This window comes from Asparagus officinalis, chromosome 4, assembly GCF_001876935.1.
Source record: "Asparagus officinalis chromosome 4, Aspof.V1, whole genome shotgun sequence".
In the NCBI taxonomy this organism is placed as follows: domain Eukaryota; kingdom Viridiplantae; phylum Streptophyta; class Magnoliopsida; order Asparagales; family Asparagaceae; genus Asparagus; species Asparagus officinalis.
In genome coordinates this window covers 133,522,099-133,540,284 of record NC_033797.1, presented here as the reverse complement: position 1 = coordinate 133,540,284, position 18,186 = coordinate 133,522,099, and the positions used below count along the sequence as shown (strand labels likewise).

At 38.5% G+C, this 18,186-nt stretch overlaps 1 protein-coding gene across 2 annotated transcripts in view; it reads left to right on the top strand.

Moving 5' to 3' along the window:
- Window positions 4,623-18,186, top strand: part of LOC109836165 (cytochrome P450 71A1-like) — a 30,015-nt gene continuing 16,451 nt past the window's right edge. For both annotated transcript variants that reach the window (XM_020404048.1, XM_020404047.1), the window contains exons 1-2: window positions 4,623-5,559; window positions 5,658-5,948. In XM_020404048.1, coding sequence (XP_020259637.1) covers window positions 4,648-5,559; window positions 5,658-5,948 — 1,203 coding nt within the window. In that variant the 5' untranslated portion in view covers window positions 4,623-4,647. The remainder of the gene's footprint in view (window positions 5,560-5,657; window positions 5,949-18,186) is intronic.

Below are 18,186 nucleotides of genomic sequence, written 5' to 3'. Positions count from 1 at the left end.
CCATAGGTTATGTCATGTAGATCTCCTCATCTAAGTCTCCATGTAAAAAGAGTGTTTTAACATCTATCTAGATCAAATCCAAATCTAGCTGTGCTATTAATGCCAACAAAATCCTAATCGATGAATCCTTCACATCGAATGAGAATACCTCGTTGTAATCAACGCCCTCAAACTGGGCATACCCCTTGGTAACCAATCTTACTTTGTACAGAATGTCCTCAATAGAAGATCCATCTTTCTTTGCATATACCCACTTGTATCCAATAGCCTTCTTTCCTTTTGGTAGCTTTGCAAGTTCCCAAGTGTCGTTCTTTTGAAGAGAGTGCATCTCCTCGTCCATAGCTTCCTTCCACCTGATCGAATCAGAGCTAGACTCTGCCTCCCTATATGTAGAAGGAACCAAATCATCAACAACCTCTACTAATAAAATATATGCAACCAACACATCATTGTATCTAGCTGGCCAACGAATCACCCTTCTAGGTCTATTTGCTACAATCGACTTCTGAACATGACCCTGCTCCTGAGTCTCGCCAACCACTATATCCTCCAAATGCCCATCTGTCATCACATCTCCTCCTAGTATCATCTCTGTTGGAGCCTCAATGGATACAATGCTATCTGGAGTGGATGGAGTCACATCATCCTCCACCTGCTGCGATATCCTACTAGTTTGGTCTTCCTCCACCTGCTGAGGGATTTGAGGCGTCATCATGTATGCCTCATCAAACATGATATCTCTGCTAATGACTATCTTCTTGTCCTGTGGATCCCATAATTTGAAGCCTTTAACTCCTTCTCTAAAGCCCACAAAGACTGCTTTTCTCACTCTCAGACTTAATTTTCCATCATTGACATGATAATAACCTGGACACCCGAATATTCGAAGTAACTCATAGTCACTAGCCACCGAACCAGATCATAGCTCTATAAGAGTCTTCCCATATATCATAGTGCATGGCAACTTATTCACGAGATGACTTGCATAAACCAATGCCTCGGCCCAAAAGGATATGGACAATCCACTCTGTGACATCATACATCGCACCTTCTCCAGCAAGGTACAATTCAATCTCTCAGCCACTCCGTGTTGTTACGTTGTCTCTCAAACTGTGAAGTATCACCTAATGTCGTAATCTTGACAAAATTATAGAAATGGATCATTCTTATACTTTTTACCATTATCTGAACAAAGTGTCTTCACCTTTCTACCTGTCTGTAGCTCCACTTTCTTCTTCTACTCCATAAAAATATCCAGAACCTCATGTTTATACTTCATGGTATATACACAATTTCTCCGAATAGTCATCAATAAAAATGATAAAATAGTTAGCCCCACCAAGTGATGTGTGTTGGGAAGGGCTCTAAATATCTATGTGAATATAATCCAATATACCTTAGGCGTTGTGAATTGCGGTGCCAAACTTCACTTTAGTCTTCTTCCCAAGTACACAATGCTCACACAACTCCATCTTGCAGGTCTTTTCACATTTCAATAGCCCCTGTTTCACCAATGTCTGCAGGGACTTATCACCAGTGTGTCCCAATCTCATGTACTATAAGCTAGTAGTGTCCTCCTCTGTAGTGATCAAAGCTGTCAGACATCCTATAACTGTCTTGCCATTCAAGTAGTATAGGTTATTTTCCCTGACACATCGTATCACCACTATAGACCCTTTTGTGACCTTCAAAGTGGCATTCTCTAAGATCATACGATAGTCTGCTGCCTCCAAAGTCCTAAGAGAAATGATGTTCTTCGTTAAATGCGGAGCGAACCTCACTTCGTTCAGCACCCTAGTCACCCCGTCACACATCCTGATCCGGACTGTACCAATACCACCAATAGGGCATACGTGATCATTACTCATAAGCATGACATCCCCTCTTTCCAACTCCTCAAAGCTGGAGAACCAATCCCTCCTAGGACAAATATGATATGTAGCTCCTGAATCCAACATCCACTCCATAGAGTTGGCATAGCAAACTAACGATAGTGCAGGACATGAGTAGCCTGAAGAATCATAATCTGAATTGTTGCCACCAGCCTTGGCAACATTCACCTGAAGCTTGTACAACTTTTCCCTTGTTCTTCCCGGCTTTATCCTTCAACTTTGGGCATTCGTTCTTTCAATGTCCCTCTTCTTTACAAAAGACACATTGATTTTTACCAACACTCTTATGGCCACCTCTATTCTTTGATTTTGAGAGGTTGAATTGGCGGTGGTTTGGACTGCGGCCTCAAACTGCTAATACATCTCCCGATGCCTTCTCGGAGGGTTCGCCATCACTCTTCATCAACTCATAATTCATCAATGCTGAGGTCACCTTCTTGTAGCTAACAATAGTTCTTGCATTGATCATAGTAAGAACAAAGGTACCATAATCATCATCCGACAACGAACATAATAGCAACATCGCCTTGTCTTCATCCTTAACCATGATGTCCACATTGGCCATATCCGAAAGCAACTTTATGAAGTTATTGACATGCTCTCTAATAGAAACTCCCTTCTTCATCTTGAATTGGTAAAATATCTTCTTTAAGTGAAGCAGATTCTCAATGCTCTTCGTAAGATACTGTTCATTGAGTGTTTCCCACAATCTCTTCGCTGACGTCTCGTTCATCACATCATAAATCAAATCTGGCGTCAAGCATGACCGAATAACCCCACATGCTCTACTGTTCAACTTCTTCCAAACATTGTCCTTCATGTCTTTAGGTTTCTCTTGTAATTCAAGAGTCTCCTCCAAATTCTGGGCATCCAACGCATCCATCACCTGAAGCATCCATCACCTGAAACGAGACGTCAGCGAACTTCAGAACATCAATCTTTGTATTATTGATGCTCAGACTTTTTATTGCCTTTGAAAGGGACGATCCCGATGTGCTTGCTTCACCCATGTTGATGATCTAACTCTTCAAATAAGAATCCTTCAGAGAATCCTCCAAACGAGCCCCAAGCTAAACTCAAAGCTCTAATACCACTTGTTATGCGTAACGGAACACGAAACACATGAAAGAGCACGAATAAGAATGAGATAGATCACAACCAATAAGTAAAACACAATCACCACAGCAAGACAAATGAATTTTACGTGGTTCGACAAATTACCTATGTCCACGGGGCAAGGAGGGGGAGTTTTTACTATTAGAGATAAAGAGAATACAAAAAGGGTTTACAATCTCACCAAAAACCCTTAAACAAAGCTCTCAAAATCACTCACAAATTCTCCCTCAAAGGATGCACAAAACTCTCTCAAAGGCTGCTCAAAATCTTGTCCTGCTTAACCCTAATAATCATGTTTAGGGTTATATATCAACACAAAACAAAACGGGTCAGAAAATAAAGCCTAGACTCAGACTCGCGTCGCGGTCGACCGCACTTGATGCCACAGTCGACCGGACAGAATGACAAAAACTTCAAAAAATCGATTACAGGGTCCGTGATCGACCGCACTTGACGTCGCGGTCGACCGACCAGAGATCCAAAAATACACCATATAGTGTGCACGTTTCCGGTCGACCACCACTTGTCTCGCAGTCGACCGAACAGCACTCAGATTGTTTCCTGCTTTGTTTTTCCTGAACTTTGTCGCTGTTTTCGTCGTTTCTACAAATAGAAGGATTAATGTACTTAGTCCATTCGATAATCTGAATGACTAAATTATTAACCCGTTAAATAAGTTTTATTTTAGCCATTGTGATCAGTTTTAGTGTTTAGGAATAACAATGATTTTGACTATTTTCTTTAAAGTTTTATTTTAGCCATTGTGATCAGTTTTAGTGTTTAGGAATAACAATGATTTTGACTATTTTCTTTAAAATTTGAAGAGTTAACTCTTAATCCTTCTAAATAAGAGTATTAGTAAACCCCTCATTTTGAGGGGTTAACTCGTTTTAATCCTTGTAGAGGGGTTAGCTTAACCCTTCAATATTTTTTATGTTTGACAAATTATAGAGGGTTAACTCACTTTAACCCTTGTATAGATTTTTTGTGTTTGGTGGGTTAAGAAGGGGTTAAGTCTCATTAACCGCTCACTTAACCATTTGCCAAAGGGTTACTTAACAAGTCATTGATGCTATCTAAAAACAAATGATATTTGAAATTTTCCACTTGCAAAAGCCATTTTGCAAGCAACAGAAAGGAAACTTTCGAAGGAAAGGTATTGTTGACTTTTCATCTTTATAGAATTAGAAAATACAAATAAATTATACCTTAATCATAAGCTTGTAACTAAGAAAGGGGAAAAAAAACTCCCGACTTTTCGGATCTTCATATATTTAATCAGCAATGCCAATGATCAATTTGTGCTGTACACCTGACATTGGATGAAAATAATAATAATAATAAAACTACTAAATTAAACTTCTGGACATTATTTAGTTTCTCTAATCAAATCAGATTAAGTGCAAGTATCAGCCACCCTCCCCATATTAATTTAAGGCACCTAACATCTTATTTGTTTTCTGAACCGCGAGGAGTAGCTGACAGTGAAAGCAAAGTAGCAAGAAAACTAAATTCATTAATCCAGTGTTTCCAAAATTTAAAGCTTACTGATTCCTACATAAAATAATTATCTCCCTCAACTCAGAAGTCTGCTGTTTCCTACTAAACCAGAAAATGTAACTTTAACAGTAAACAAAAAATGTCCCTCCCAATTCTCTCACCATCTTTCCTTCTTCCTTTCCTCTTGTTAGCTCCCTTTCTCTTACTGCTATCTCATTATAGACCCTCCACCAGTAAAAGAGACTTCCCTCCATCTCCATCCAGGCTCCCCATCATCGGAAACCTCCATCAACTAACCGGTTCTCTGCCTCATCGATCTCTTGCCTCCCTCTCAAACAAACACGGCCCTCTCATGCTCCTCCACCTCGGCCAAATCCGAACTCTAATTATCTCATCCCCAGAGATACTACAAGAGGTGGTAGAAACGCAAGATGCCATTTTTTCCGGTAGGCCATCCCTCGTAGTAGCCAACAAGCTTTTATATGGATCCAAAGACGTTGCTTTTGCGCCGCCAGGCGATTACTGGAGGAACATGAAGAGTCTCATTGTTTCTCACCTCGTAAGCCCGCAAAGGATTCAATCTTATTGTCTTCTAAGAGAACAGGCGGTAGCCTCCATGATCGATAACATTATGAAGCTATCATCACTAGGACCACAGATGAATTTGAGCGATCCTATAACGATATTTGCAAAGGAGGTATTTAGTGCGATAGTATTTAACAAGCGCTCGAGAGAGGAGGGATGGAATGAGGTGGCTGATGTGCTTATCAAGGAAAGTAATGATTTGCTCGGATCGTTTCATTTTGGGGACTACTTCCCGCGTCTTTCATGGTTAAGTACCCTCAGTGGATTTGATGCGAGATTGGAGAGGACATTCAGCAAGGTGGATAAAATCCTCGAACAAATCATTGAGGATCGACGTAGTGGTGACAGTAAATCGATAAATCATGGGTCTGAGCTTGATTCGTTCGTCGATATCTTGCTCTCGCTTCAGAAAGATAGCAAAACTGGAAGTTTGCTTGACGAAGAGAGCATTAAAGCTTTCGTTGGGGTTGGTAATTTAACTTGATCGTTACTTATTTGCGATTGTGTTCATGGTTTGATCTTTTGCTAATTAACTTTGGTCTCTTTTTTTCATAAATTTAATAGGACACATTTGGTGGGGGAACCATAGTAACAGCACTGATCCTAGAATGGGCTATGGCAGAGCTTGTAAGAACACCAGAAGCCATGAAGAAATTACAAAAGGAATTACGAAGTAAGGTTGGTGTAAAGATCATAATGAAAAACGAGGACTTGGTCGCAATGACCTATTTGAAATCGGTGATAAAGGAGGCCCTGCGGTTGCATACGCCCAGTCCGTTTCTCGTTCCACGTGAAGTGATTCAAAATACTCGAGTTCAAGGCTATGAAATTCCGAAGCAGACAAGAGTCACTTTGGTATGTTTTCCCTTGATATATTCAATACATACGTCAAAATCTAAAAAATTAAGGGAATCCAAAATGTCATCAGACACATGACACTCAACTCTACCTTTTAAATATGACCCATGTGTTTATGCCATAATGTCGCTAAATTTTCCTTATTTAATTTATGCTTAGTACCACGTGATTCCACATGCAAGGATTCATTATAAGAAGCAATTATTTAATTTATGCTTAGTACCACGTGATTCCACATGCAAGGATTCATTATAAGAAGCAATTGTATCAAGCAAATATAGGTAGGATTCATTATAAGAAGCAATTGTATCAAGCAAATATAGGTTATCATAAGTACTCAAGTAACCAGTTCCCATAACACTTGAATTAAAAGATAAACTAAATTGATTATTTCCAAATGAACAAGAATAACCTGATTTGTCTAATACAGAGATCAAATTCCGTCTAAAAGACGGTACTACAAAAGTATCTTTTAAATCCAAATATGAACCAGTTCCTAATAACAACCTAAATTACCCAATTGCTTCCACATCTACTGATTGTCCATCACCCACAAATATGTGTCTTTCAACATCACTTGGTTTTCGGTAGCTCAGGCAACCCTGCATAGAAACACTTATGTAAGTAGTAGTACCAGAGTCTAATCACTAAGTGCTTCTAGGTACTGAATCTAAATTAACCTCAGAACAGACCAAAGTAAGGAACATACCCTTCTTAGCACGTCAGGCGTGATATTTGGTGCAATCCTTGTTTACGTGTCCAGACTTGCTGTAGAAGAAACAACACTGATCATCCTTATGTTGTTTATTGTGAACAGAAACCTTAGCAGCTTCATTATCATTCTTTCTTTTCTTACCCTTATCTTTAGAGGCATAAGCCAAATGAGCACTTTAAGTCTTATCTTGCTTCAACTTGTCTTCTTCTTGCACATAGTATGAAATGAACATATTTAGAGTCTATTTCTCATTTTAGGAGTTGTAACTGATCTTAAATTGATTAAGTTATGCAGGAAGAGACAATAAAACCAGATGCACCAATAACTCATCACAAAGATCGAGTTTAAGTGTCTTAAGTTTCAGGAAGAGACAATAAAACCAGATGCACCAATAACTCATCACAAAGATCGAGTTTAAGTGTCTTAAGTTTTGAAGCAATATGAAGATGCACCAATAACTCATCACAAAGATCGAGTTTAAGTGTCTTAAGTTTTGAAGCAATATGAGACATTTTCATAATATACTCTCTGATATTTCCTTTGTCCTTATACTTCATTGAAATCAAGCGAGCTAAAAGCATGCTTGTTTCTATCTTATTGTTTTTTCGCAAAACATTTCTCAATTTCGGCAAGGAAATCTTTAGCCTTAGTAATCCCTTCGAATTCTATGCCTCTGAAGGCTTCTGGAACATCGCGCTTAATGATCAGAAGACTCATGCGATTTGAACGCTCCTATTTCTCATACTACTTCTTTGCATCAGGAGTGCTATCTGTATTAAGAGGGTGACGTTGTTCAGTCCTTAATGTAAGGTTTAGATTTATACAGCCAAGAACAATTAAAATGTTCTCTTTCCAAACCTTAAAATTTGTCCTATTTAGCATGGGAATTGAGTTGATGTTAGCAGAAATTAATGCAGCAGATGCATTAGCTAAAATAAATAAAAGATTTTCACATTATTAATCATAATTAGTAATCAATAAAATTCAAATAATGACAAATCACATCTCAATATATCTGGCATAACATTAATATCAAGTCTTTGGATAGTAAAATTAATTGTAAGTGATATCTTGTTGCAATAATCAAACACTGACAATAACACATGTTAAATAATGAAACTATCTTTGGATCGATTCATTATTCACATGTAAACCTTATAATTGTCACACGTTTATCATCACAGATGTGTATGTAGACTAAATAAATATTAACATTCCTTTCGGCCGATTAAATATTTACACGGAAACATACCCATAACCATCTAACATTTCTTATGAACAATTTACACAAGAGAGGTTACTTTGGCAACTTCTTATTTCAATTAATCATTTGGAATGAGAGACAAAAAATTGATACCTTAGTGTCATAATATTTGGATTAAATAATTAATTAAGTATGAAATTTAATTCAAATTAAACAATTTAATTTAAATTAAACCAAAATCTAAAATTTACTAGGGAAAATTATAACCCAATAACTTAATTGATTATTTGAGTAACTCAAATAATCCATAATAATTTACAGGCCCAAAAGAAACTTAAGTTGGCTTTGGCCTGAAATGAATTAAATTATAAAATAAAATAATTTAGAGGCTCACACTAAATTAATTTGATTATAGGCCTATAAAAAAACTTGACACAGGCCCATAACAAAATTAATTTGTTTCAAGGGCTCGTTCTGTGCCCTAAATCAAATCCAAACTTCAGTTTCTTAGCCAACGAACCAAAGAAATCTTAGGCTCTGCCAGATTCAAAGCCGAAGCTCGCTTGATTTGAAAAGGTCTCAAGCTCGCCGAAGTCGAGCATCGACCTTGCCAGAAGTTGAACTTCGAAAGGCTTGCCTGAAGTTCCCAAATGAGCCGATGAAGATCAAGCTCGCCTGTGAAATATCGAGGCTCGCCTGAGATCTGAATGTCGAGCTCATCGGTAGTCGAGCCTCACCCTCGCCTGAATCGAGATCAAGCTCGCTCGCAGTGAACACAAAGTTCATTTGACTTTGAATCGAGGTTCTCCTAAATCAAACACGAGGTTCGACTGAAATTTGAACCGAAGTTTGACTGAAGCAACATCGAGGTTCGCCTGATGTTCGAACCGAAGTTTGTCTAAATCGAACATGAGGTTCGTCTGATGTTCGAACAGAAGTTCATCTAAATCGAACACGAGGTTCGTCTGAAGCAAATTGAAGTTTGCTAGAATCAAACCAAAGTTCAACTGAAGTGAACATCCAACCTCGCCTGTAGAATTGCCGACGAAGTTCGCCTGAGTTGAGAAAAGTCCTCAAGCCCTAATTTCCTTCACCCCTTAGGGTTTAGATCTTTAACCGTCATCGCTAATGCTTAAGCTCCCACACCCTAGGGTTTCTTGATGTCGCCGCCACTGTCATCATTTGACAGCAGGGTCGCCAACGAACATCGTCGGGGAGGAGTTTTAAAAAACGACAGCCAAACCAAATTGTTGTTGTTCTTAATTTTATATTTTCTATTTTAATTCATAACCAGATTCAACAACTAAATCTAAGCAATTATCCAGACCCAGAAATGAAAAAAAGATGAATTCTTGATCCAGATCCAAAAAATGAAAGAAAAAACGAAACAAAACATGAACTATTTACTGTTCATCTGTGGAACAGTTCTTAAAAACACAGATTAGGATCAAAAAACCCTAACTTTAATCTTAAATCCCTAAGAGATAATCACGGTGGCTTAATACCACTTGTTGAACTTAAATCGATCTAATATAGATCTAATAACCATGACTAATCCAAAGAGATTAAAACAACACAAGCAAAAGCTATACTTGAATCCATTACACGAATCTGAATTAGGGTTTTGATGATCTTCTAATCTTGAGGGTCTCTCCTAAGAATCTCTTTAGATAGGGATAAGAGAATAGAGAATGTTAACCCTAGATAAGGGACCATACCCCTTATTTATAGGTATTGTACTTTTATAATTTTTCCCCTCATCAAATTATAATTACAACCTGGTATTATAGGCTATCTAAAAATTACTACAAATAGCTGATCCCTATCAAATATCGATGATGGATGTTACAATTTAACGGTTTTTAGAAGGCTGCAATTTGAAAGCTTTTACATAGATCGATGAAGATTACAATCTGACAACCTTTATAATAACCGACGAAAGTTCTAATTCAACAACCTTCACAATCAACATCAGGAATTACATTCTGATAACTATCATATTTTCAAGGAGCCAAGAAGAAGATTACAAGTTGACAGTCTTTGCAACGTTCTAGCAAAAAAGACTACAAATTGACAGTCTCTTTAAATCAAGACGCATTCATCTCTGCATCCTAACGACAAAACACAGAGTTCGTGGACTCAAAACACAGAGTTCATCTCTGCATCCCAACGACAAAACACAGAGTTCATGGACTCAAAACGCAGAGTTCAACTCTACGTCCCAGGTCCAGAACGCAGAATTCGTGCGTTTGCAGGCTCAAATGTAGAGCCCAACTCTGCGTCCCAGGTCTAGAAAGCATAGTTCATGCCTAGAATGTAAATTCTGCATTTGACTCGTTCAAACACGAGTTGAACGGTTCCAGAAATTGTTTTCTTCCTACGATTTGAGGGGATCACCACCCTATCATTGAGCGATTTATGGGGGCGGTTACACCCCATTAAACCCTCATCGTGGAGAGATTTATAGGGGGCAATTACACCCTATTAAACCCTCATTAATGAGAGATTTAAGTGGGCGGTTACACCCCTTAATCCTATATAAATAGCGGAAAACTCAACTGAGTTGGGGATCTGTAATTCATCCTCTTTTCGGTAGTAAAGAAGAGATCTTTTGGCAGATCATCTTTAAGGGAGATCGGCATTTATCCTGGGAGAGCTCAAAGCATTCTTCGGCAACAGGAGCTTTCTTCATCCTTGGCTTACAAACCGATTTTGGTTAAATCAACTCTTTCATAGAGTTTTAAACTCATTCCAAGTTATCAACTCGTCAAGAGTTTCAAACTTACTTTACAAGTACGTCCAAGACGTCGAGTCAATAGGCGAAGACAACGTTCCAGTGAGGTATTCGGATCGTTAACGAGATACAAGAATCTAAACTCCCATCAACATCAAGAAGAACCCAGGTTAAACAAAGGGAATGATCTCTGTCGACCCTTCTCTCTTTTGTAAATCGGAAATCCGATACGAGAAGATTTGTAATTTCTTTTTCTAAGTTTGTTAGAGAGAACAATACGAATTTAATTCCCCATTGTCTTTTTTCAATTTTTTCCACAAACAGGTATCTACACATTTATCCCATGATTTATTTAAACACCCATAACCCAAATTGATTGATCACTTTATACGGGTTATCCTTAAGGATTGTAATACACATTGATTAATCATATGTGCCCACAAATTAGATTTAATTTGAGAAAACTGCTAAAAAATATAACGTGACAAAAAGAGTGAATACAAATTTGAGGAAAGAAAAAAAAATCTTATGTGAGAAAGTTGAATCTCTTTCTCTAAATTTGGATTCACATAATTCACCTTTTGATATCGCCATAATTGATTGTAGAAAATGTTCTCTTTTTCAAGATCAAAATTCTTGTTCATCTAAGCAACTACATGATAAAATTATTGAAAATAAAAAGTTGATTGTTGAGGTACTTGAATTATTGTGTGAAGTGTCTTCTGAACAAATAACATTTAAAACTAAGTGCACTACCATTGTTTCTGAAAATAAACAACTAAAATCTAAATATATTAATTTGGAAAAGGAAGTGAAAAAATTTTCATTGAGTTCTAAATTTAAACATGTCCCTTTCCAATTAACATTTTGCAAAAGCTAAAAATAGACTTGGTTATTCATATTCAGGAAAACATAAAATGTCTCAACCTTCATTTGTAAAAAGGAATAATTTAATTTGCTTTGCACTCATTCTTAATGTATCATCTACTATGTGTTATTTATGTAGTAGAATGGATCATGTTTCAATGAATTATTATATGCAATATAGAGTAGTTAAGCAGATTTGGGTACCTAAATATACAATTTCCAACCAATATGGACCTATGTGGATATCTAGATCACACATTTCTAGTTTTCTGTAGGGCTACAGAAAGATTGAGAATTGATGCCACACACATAAGTTGCTCAAAGGAGTGCTGGATCAATAATCCAATCGTTTGTCAAAGAGAAAACTAAGGAGATACATGTTTTTAATATTATTTTTTAGTATCTCCTTATATAGGTAAGTTCTTATCTCAAGTAATACCCATATGTATCATTTTTTTTCATTTGCTTTCTTATTCTTTTTGTTAAAAAATTATAGGATTACCATCTATGGCCATCAATTGTGAACCATCAATGGGCAGTAAAAATGGGGGCTGTTTTTTTTACTTTTTTACCTTTTTACTCTTTTCTCTCTCTCAAATTCTTCATCTTCTCTTCGATTTTATTAGTTTATTATTGTGTTCTAGCTAGTTTGAGGAGTTTATCATCTTCATGTGTGATCTAAACGCATTTGAATCGTCAACAAGGTAAAATTTGAAACCCTAATCACGTTTTTGATTAATTTTTAGGGTTTTATGTGATATTTGTGATGGATCTCGTTGAGTATGAGTAGCATGTGATTAGAATTGATGTTTTGAGTAAAAATTTTTAAGATTTGTGCATGAATTTGGATGGTTTTAGGGTTGGAATCAACGGATCTATTCATTAACCATCGATGGTGCCCACTAACCATCAATAGTTTGCTGGAACTATTGATAGTCAGAAGGAAGAAATGCTATATTTGATCCTTTATCATGATTTTTCCAAATCTCTCTACTTCTAATCCTTATAAATCTATATTCTCTATCCTAATTCAAGCCTATTTGTTGTTATAGAGAATGTCTAGACACAAACGTACTCGAGGTGATCAAGTTTCAAGGGCTAGACAAGAGAAGTATGAGAAAGTTCTCTTTTTGTTTAAAAGAGGAGTTGATTCAAAGAATCTGAAGGGGTATGCCAACATCTTGGAGATATTAAATAGAATGGAGATAAGCTCTATGATGGACAGAGGGGGAGAGAGCTTTATATGTATTACAACAAAGATCATAGGTCCAATGTAACTGTTATACGAGGTAAATGATCTAGGTAGACTATGCTTATTGGTAGAGCCTCTGCCATATGTAGTAGCCCTTCCCCTAGGGGCGGACGAAGATGTTCTTGCTGTAGCGCTCTGGCACTCTTGTTGTTGTTTTTTTATTTTAATTTATTTTAATTTTCAGGCGGCTCATAGCATCGGAGAGTCGTAGGGTGATGGAGTTCTTGCATAGTCGTCATCGCGTATTTTTACTAGTATGGACTTCACATTAGTCTTATGTTTTCATTCAGTCATCTGAGTTTGTACTCATATTGTTAAGGCAATATGCCTTAGTACGATTTCTAGTCGATTCATGTTAAGACATATCATGTTATTTTAGACTCCAAATAGATATCAGTTGTATTACAGTTTAGTTTATTTGGGACATGATTTCATTTATGAGATATATCTTTCCGTATCATGTATATAGTATTTTCCTTATTTTCCTGTTTTGTACAGTTTCCACTAGAGGATATTACTATGATTGGTAAAACGTGTTGTTGCACAGTAGAGGTGCATGACAGGTTTGACATCTTTGGGTTTACCTTGGACTGCAGCCAAGTGTGAAAACAGGGGCGTCACGGTTGGTATTAGAGCTCTAGTTCCAGTATTCTTAGGATCATCATATGTCGAGTCGTGGAGCTAGAATAGAGTTTTCTAGGATTCATGTATAGAGTCCGATAAAATTCCTAGAAAAAGTGAGGATGTTATATATGTATATTCAAAAATTATGATTTTTTTGTAACTACCTTACTTTGATTGAAAAGTATTTGCGTGAATACTTATCATGATACGTTATGTGTTTACGACCTCATTTACTATGTCAATTAAGCTCTCATCTTGATATTATAAATATCGGGACGAGGACATGGTCGAGGTAAAACTTGTACCCGAAAAGCTAGGCAAGCAGAACCTGAGCCACAGCAGGCTCTACAGTATCTGATTGACTTCGTAACGTCGATTTCAGAAGCAGAGACTAGCAACACTTGAGGAGCGAGTAACGAGCCAGATTACACATTCTGAAGTTCCACCACCAGTCGTACCAACCGTACCTATTTGAAGAGGTAATACCGACAATTACAACATCACCACATCCAGCTGTTAATAGAGTCGCAAAGCAAGGAGCTTGGCTCAGTAAGATTGAGGAATATATCAGACACTAAGAGCACACTAGCTTCAGGGCACGCCAAATTCATGTGTAGCCTATAAGTGGAAGAAATATGTAGAAATTTTCTTAAGGTCGAATCAATACATAAGCAAAGGTTAGCCATATTCAGCTAAAAGGGCGATGTCAGAGGATAACATCAATTTTAGTTTTACGTCGGAGAAACGAATATCAAGTCCATGGGAGGATTTCACCTACTACTTTGATTAACAGCTAAAACTAGCCTGTGAAGCACGGAGACATACCGATAGTTAATTATGGAAGTAGGACTATCCGGAGACAAGGACAATGACAAGAAACCTTTTGCAAGACTTGGAAGACCCCAGCAGTGAGGCAAAAATTTTCAACACCAGCAGCAAAGATTTTCAATGCCAGCAGTTAGGGGTGCCAAACGGTTCGGATATATCAGAACCGATCCGCATCCGTATCCGAACGGATGCGGATATGGTAAGCTAATTTTGAAACCGGGCGGATATGGTAACAGATACGGATATGGTTTTGGATTTTTTTCGGATACGGAAACGGATATGAAGGTTGCGGATACGGATATCCGCAAATGTAATAATGATTCGGGTCCCAAAATTACAATTACAAACCCGTAACCACTAACCCAAACCTGTAAGTCTGTAACCTAGCTTTGTGATATCATTCCCATTCCGCCTCCAGCCCTCCTCCACTCAATTTCCAGCTCCCCTCCACTCAAATTCGTCAGATCCCGACGGTCCTGAGACTCCCAAAGAGCTTTCTCAAGACTCTTGACCCGCCCAAATTCGTCAGATCCCGACGGTCCTGAGACTCCCAAAGAGCTTTCTCAAGACTCTTGACCCGCCTTCGTCATCTTCTCCGCTCGCCGGACCCATCTTCATCGTCAAATCCTCGTACATATGTTGTCTTCGTCGAATCTGGCCGTCGGATCTAGCCGTCGTCTTCGCCCGCGTCCATCCATTCGCCGTTCGTCTTTCCTGCCTCATGGAGGTCTACGACTCGAATGATGGGATTTGATAAGAGGGTATGGCTGTTCTTGTTGGGGGTCTGGGGCTTCTTGGTTGTGGATTTAGGGGTTTTAGAGGTACTATTTCTTGATGGGTTTGGACCGAAGCTGGGGATGGAGATGGCGAGGGGGTTTGGGGAAGAAGCCTAGGTCATGGAGAGGGGTTTATATTTGTGACCATATCCGATCCGGGGCCGAGGCTGGATTCTGACGAGTGGAAGGGGAAAATGGTGAAGGGGTTGAGGGAGTTTGTTGATATGTGGAGGGCTAATCAAGGTTAGTTTCTGGTTGCATATTTGGTGTTTGATATAATGCCTGCGAGAAGTTGTTCGCTTCATTTCAATGTTCTTTTTTGCTCATCTTATGTTTTGAAAAGTATTCTGTGAGATGTATTTGAGTTAAAAACCAAAATGGCCATGTTAAAAAATTTATTAGAAGTATATGATCAGTTATTTAATAGTCATGTTATGCGCAGATAGCTTCTTCATGTTAAATTTTTAGTCTTGTACAAATTTTCTTAACTTTCCTCCGAAATTTTGTTACTGCAGATTCTTATGGTTCTTTCACTCATTAGTGTGATTTATTCCAATCCAATTGCTACAATTTTGTCAATTTTCAATCAAAGTTGACCTCTAGAGAGAAACAAGCGACTAAATTTATGCTGGCTCTGACCATTTCAGTTTTAGTTACTCACATCTATTAGGCTCACCTACAATTCTGGAACTTGAGCAATGAATCAGCTAATCCAGAGACATAAATTTGGGGTTAGCTAAGAATAAATTACTAGCTAAAATATATATATCTGTTTATATTCGTGATCATATCCGATCCGATTCTCAAATATCCGAACCATATCCGTTTCCGATAAATGCGAATATGGTTAAGGTTTTTTCTTACCGAACATGATTCGTATCCGTATCCATTTATAAAAAGCAGATATGGATATGACAAATGTCATATCTGAACCGTATCCGCTCCGATAACACCCCTACCAGCAGTAGAGGATCGCGGCACCGCCAGCCATTCTGAGGATTAAGGGGCCAGTAGGCCAAATTTGCGCTATTCAGGAGATTCCTCAGGGTCAATAAACTCATATGTTCCACCATCAGTAGTCCAGCAGTCGCCAGCCACTATCAGGATATATGTAGTCGTACCACGTGATCATAGTACGAGCGGGGCCATAGTGGAATGTACTTTCTTAGTAAATTCTTTTCCAGCTCGAATCTTATTCAATCCAGGAGCTTCATATTCTTTTATATCTTATTCCTCCATGGATAGGCTTCAGCTTGTAGCACATTTCTCAGATGCATCTTTATCAGTCTCTACTCCTTTAAGGGAGGTATCCCTTTTAGGGAGCGTCTGTAGGAGATACGTCATCAGTCTAGATGAGTCCGAGTTCATCATTGATCTGATAGTTTTGTGGAGTCAAATTTCAACGTCATTCCCAGTATGGATTGGTTATCATCCTACCATATTAGTATTGACTGTTTCGCTAAAATAGTCAGGTTGCGAGCGTCCGATGGTCTGAGTTGGTAGTAGTAACCTCACAGGGTAACCAGTTTGCGGAGGCATTTCTGGCGTACATCGAGGAGGTGATGCTGAGGGATTTGAGTGCTAATTTGTGTGAGACTAGAGTTGTCTCAGATTATCAGGATGTCTTTCAGGACATACCTAGGTTACCTCCTGTAAGAGAGGTTGATTTCTGCATCAAGTTGTAGCCGAACACAACACTGATATCCCGAGCACCCTATCGTATGATACCTGTTGAGATAAGGGAGCTATAAACTTAGTTGGACAAATTGTTATCCCAGTGTTTTGTTCGCCGGAGTCATTCTCCGTAGGGAATGCTGGTTCTCTTCATGAAGAAGGACGGTAATATACGCTTATGTATAGATTGTCATGAGTTGAATAAGGTCACTAGCCAGAATAGGTATCCACAACCGAGGATTGATGACTTATTCGACCAGCTACAGGGAGCATAGTATTTCTTGAATATTGATCTTCGTTTAGTCTATCATCAGTTGTGAGTTCAGGAGATGAATATTCCCAAAACTGCCTTTCTGATTCGACATGGGTCTTTCGAATTTCTCGTCATGCCATTTGGGCTGACCAATGCACCCGCAGTATTAATGGATTTAATGAACCGGGTTTACCGTCCATATTTGGACCAATTCGTGATTGTATTTATCGATGATATCCTTATCTATTCGAGATCGGAGGTAGAGTACAAACAACATCTACGATTGGCATTGCAGACTTTGCAGGAGCATCAATTATATGCCAAGTTTGCAAGTGCGAATTTTGCCTATCAGAGGTTAGATTTTTAGGTCACGTCATCAGCAGAGAGCATTGTAGTAGATCCAGTGAAGGTTGAGGCAGTACTAGAATGGGAGCTGCCAAAGACCGTCATAGAGATTCGTAGTTTCTTGGGCTTAGTCGGCTATTACAAGAAGTTCATTCAGGACTTCTCAAAAATTTCTACGCCACTTACACGCCTCACGAAGAAGGGTGTACTGTTCGTTTGGGGTAGGGAGTGCAAGAAGCCTTTCAGACGTTAAAGGCTAAGTTGACTACAGTGCCGATATTGACTATTTCGAACAGTGATAAGACATTTGTCATCTACACGAATGCATCGTTAGCGGGTCAAGGAGGTGTCTTGTTGCAGACCCAGAGAGTAGTAGCATATATTTCACGGCAGTTGAGGACGCATGAGCAGAACCACCCCACACATGACTTAGAGCTAGCAGTAGTGGTCTTCGCACTAAAGACATGGAGACATTATTTGTATCGAGTACAATTCGAACTATTCATCGATCATCAGAGTTTGAAGTATCTTTTCTCTCAGAAGGAACTCAACCAGAGGCAGCGGCGATGGGTTAAGTTTATCAAAGATTATGATTTGCGATTCACTACCATCAGGGGAAAACAATGTTGTAGCGGAAGCATTGAACAGGAAGCGTCAACCTCAGATTGCGGCTTTGAGGTACTCATTACATCGAGATCTTCATACTCTTAGCCAGTTTGACTTTGGGCTAACGATTGGTGGGAGCAAGAACAAAAAAATTAGGAGCTTTGTTAGCGCAACAATCTTCGACTGATAGAGTGGTCAGAACTTAGCTAGAGGACTCTTGGATTCAAATCTGAAAGAAGGAAATTTCTAAAGAGCCAAAGGCTGATTGGACTGTTGAAACAGATGGAGGACTTTGAATGAAGGGCTGATTAGTGATGCTAGGAAATCCACAGCTGAAGAAGGACTTATTTGATAAGG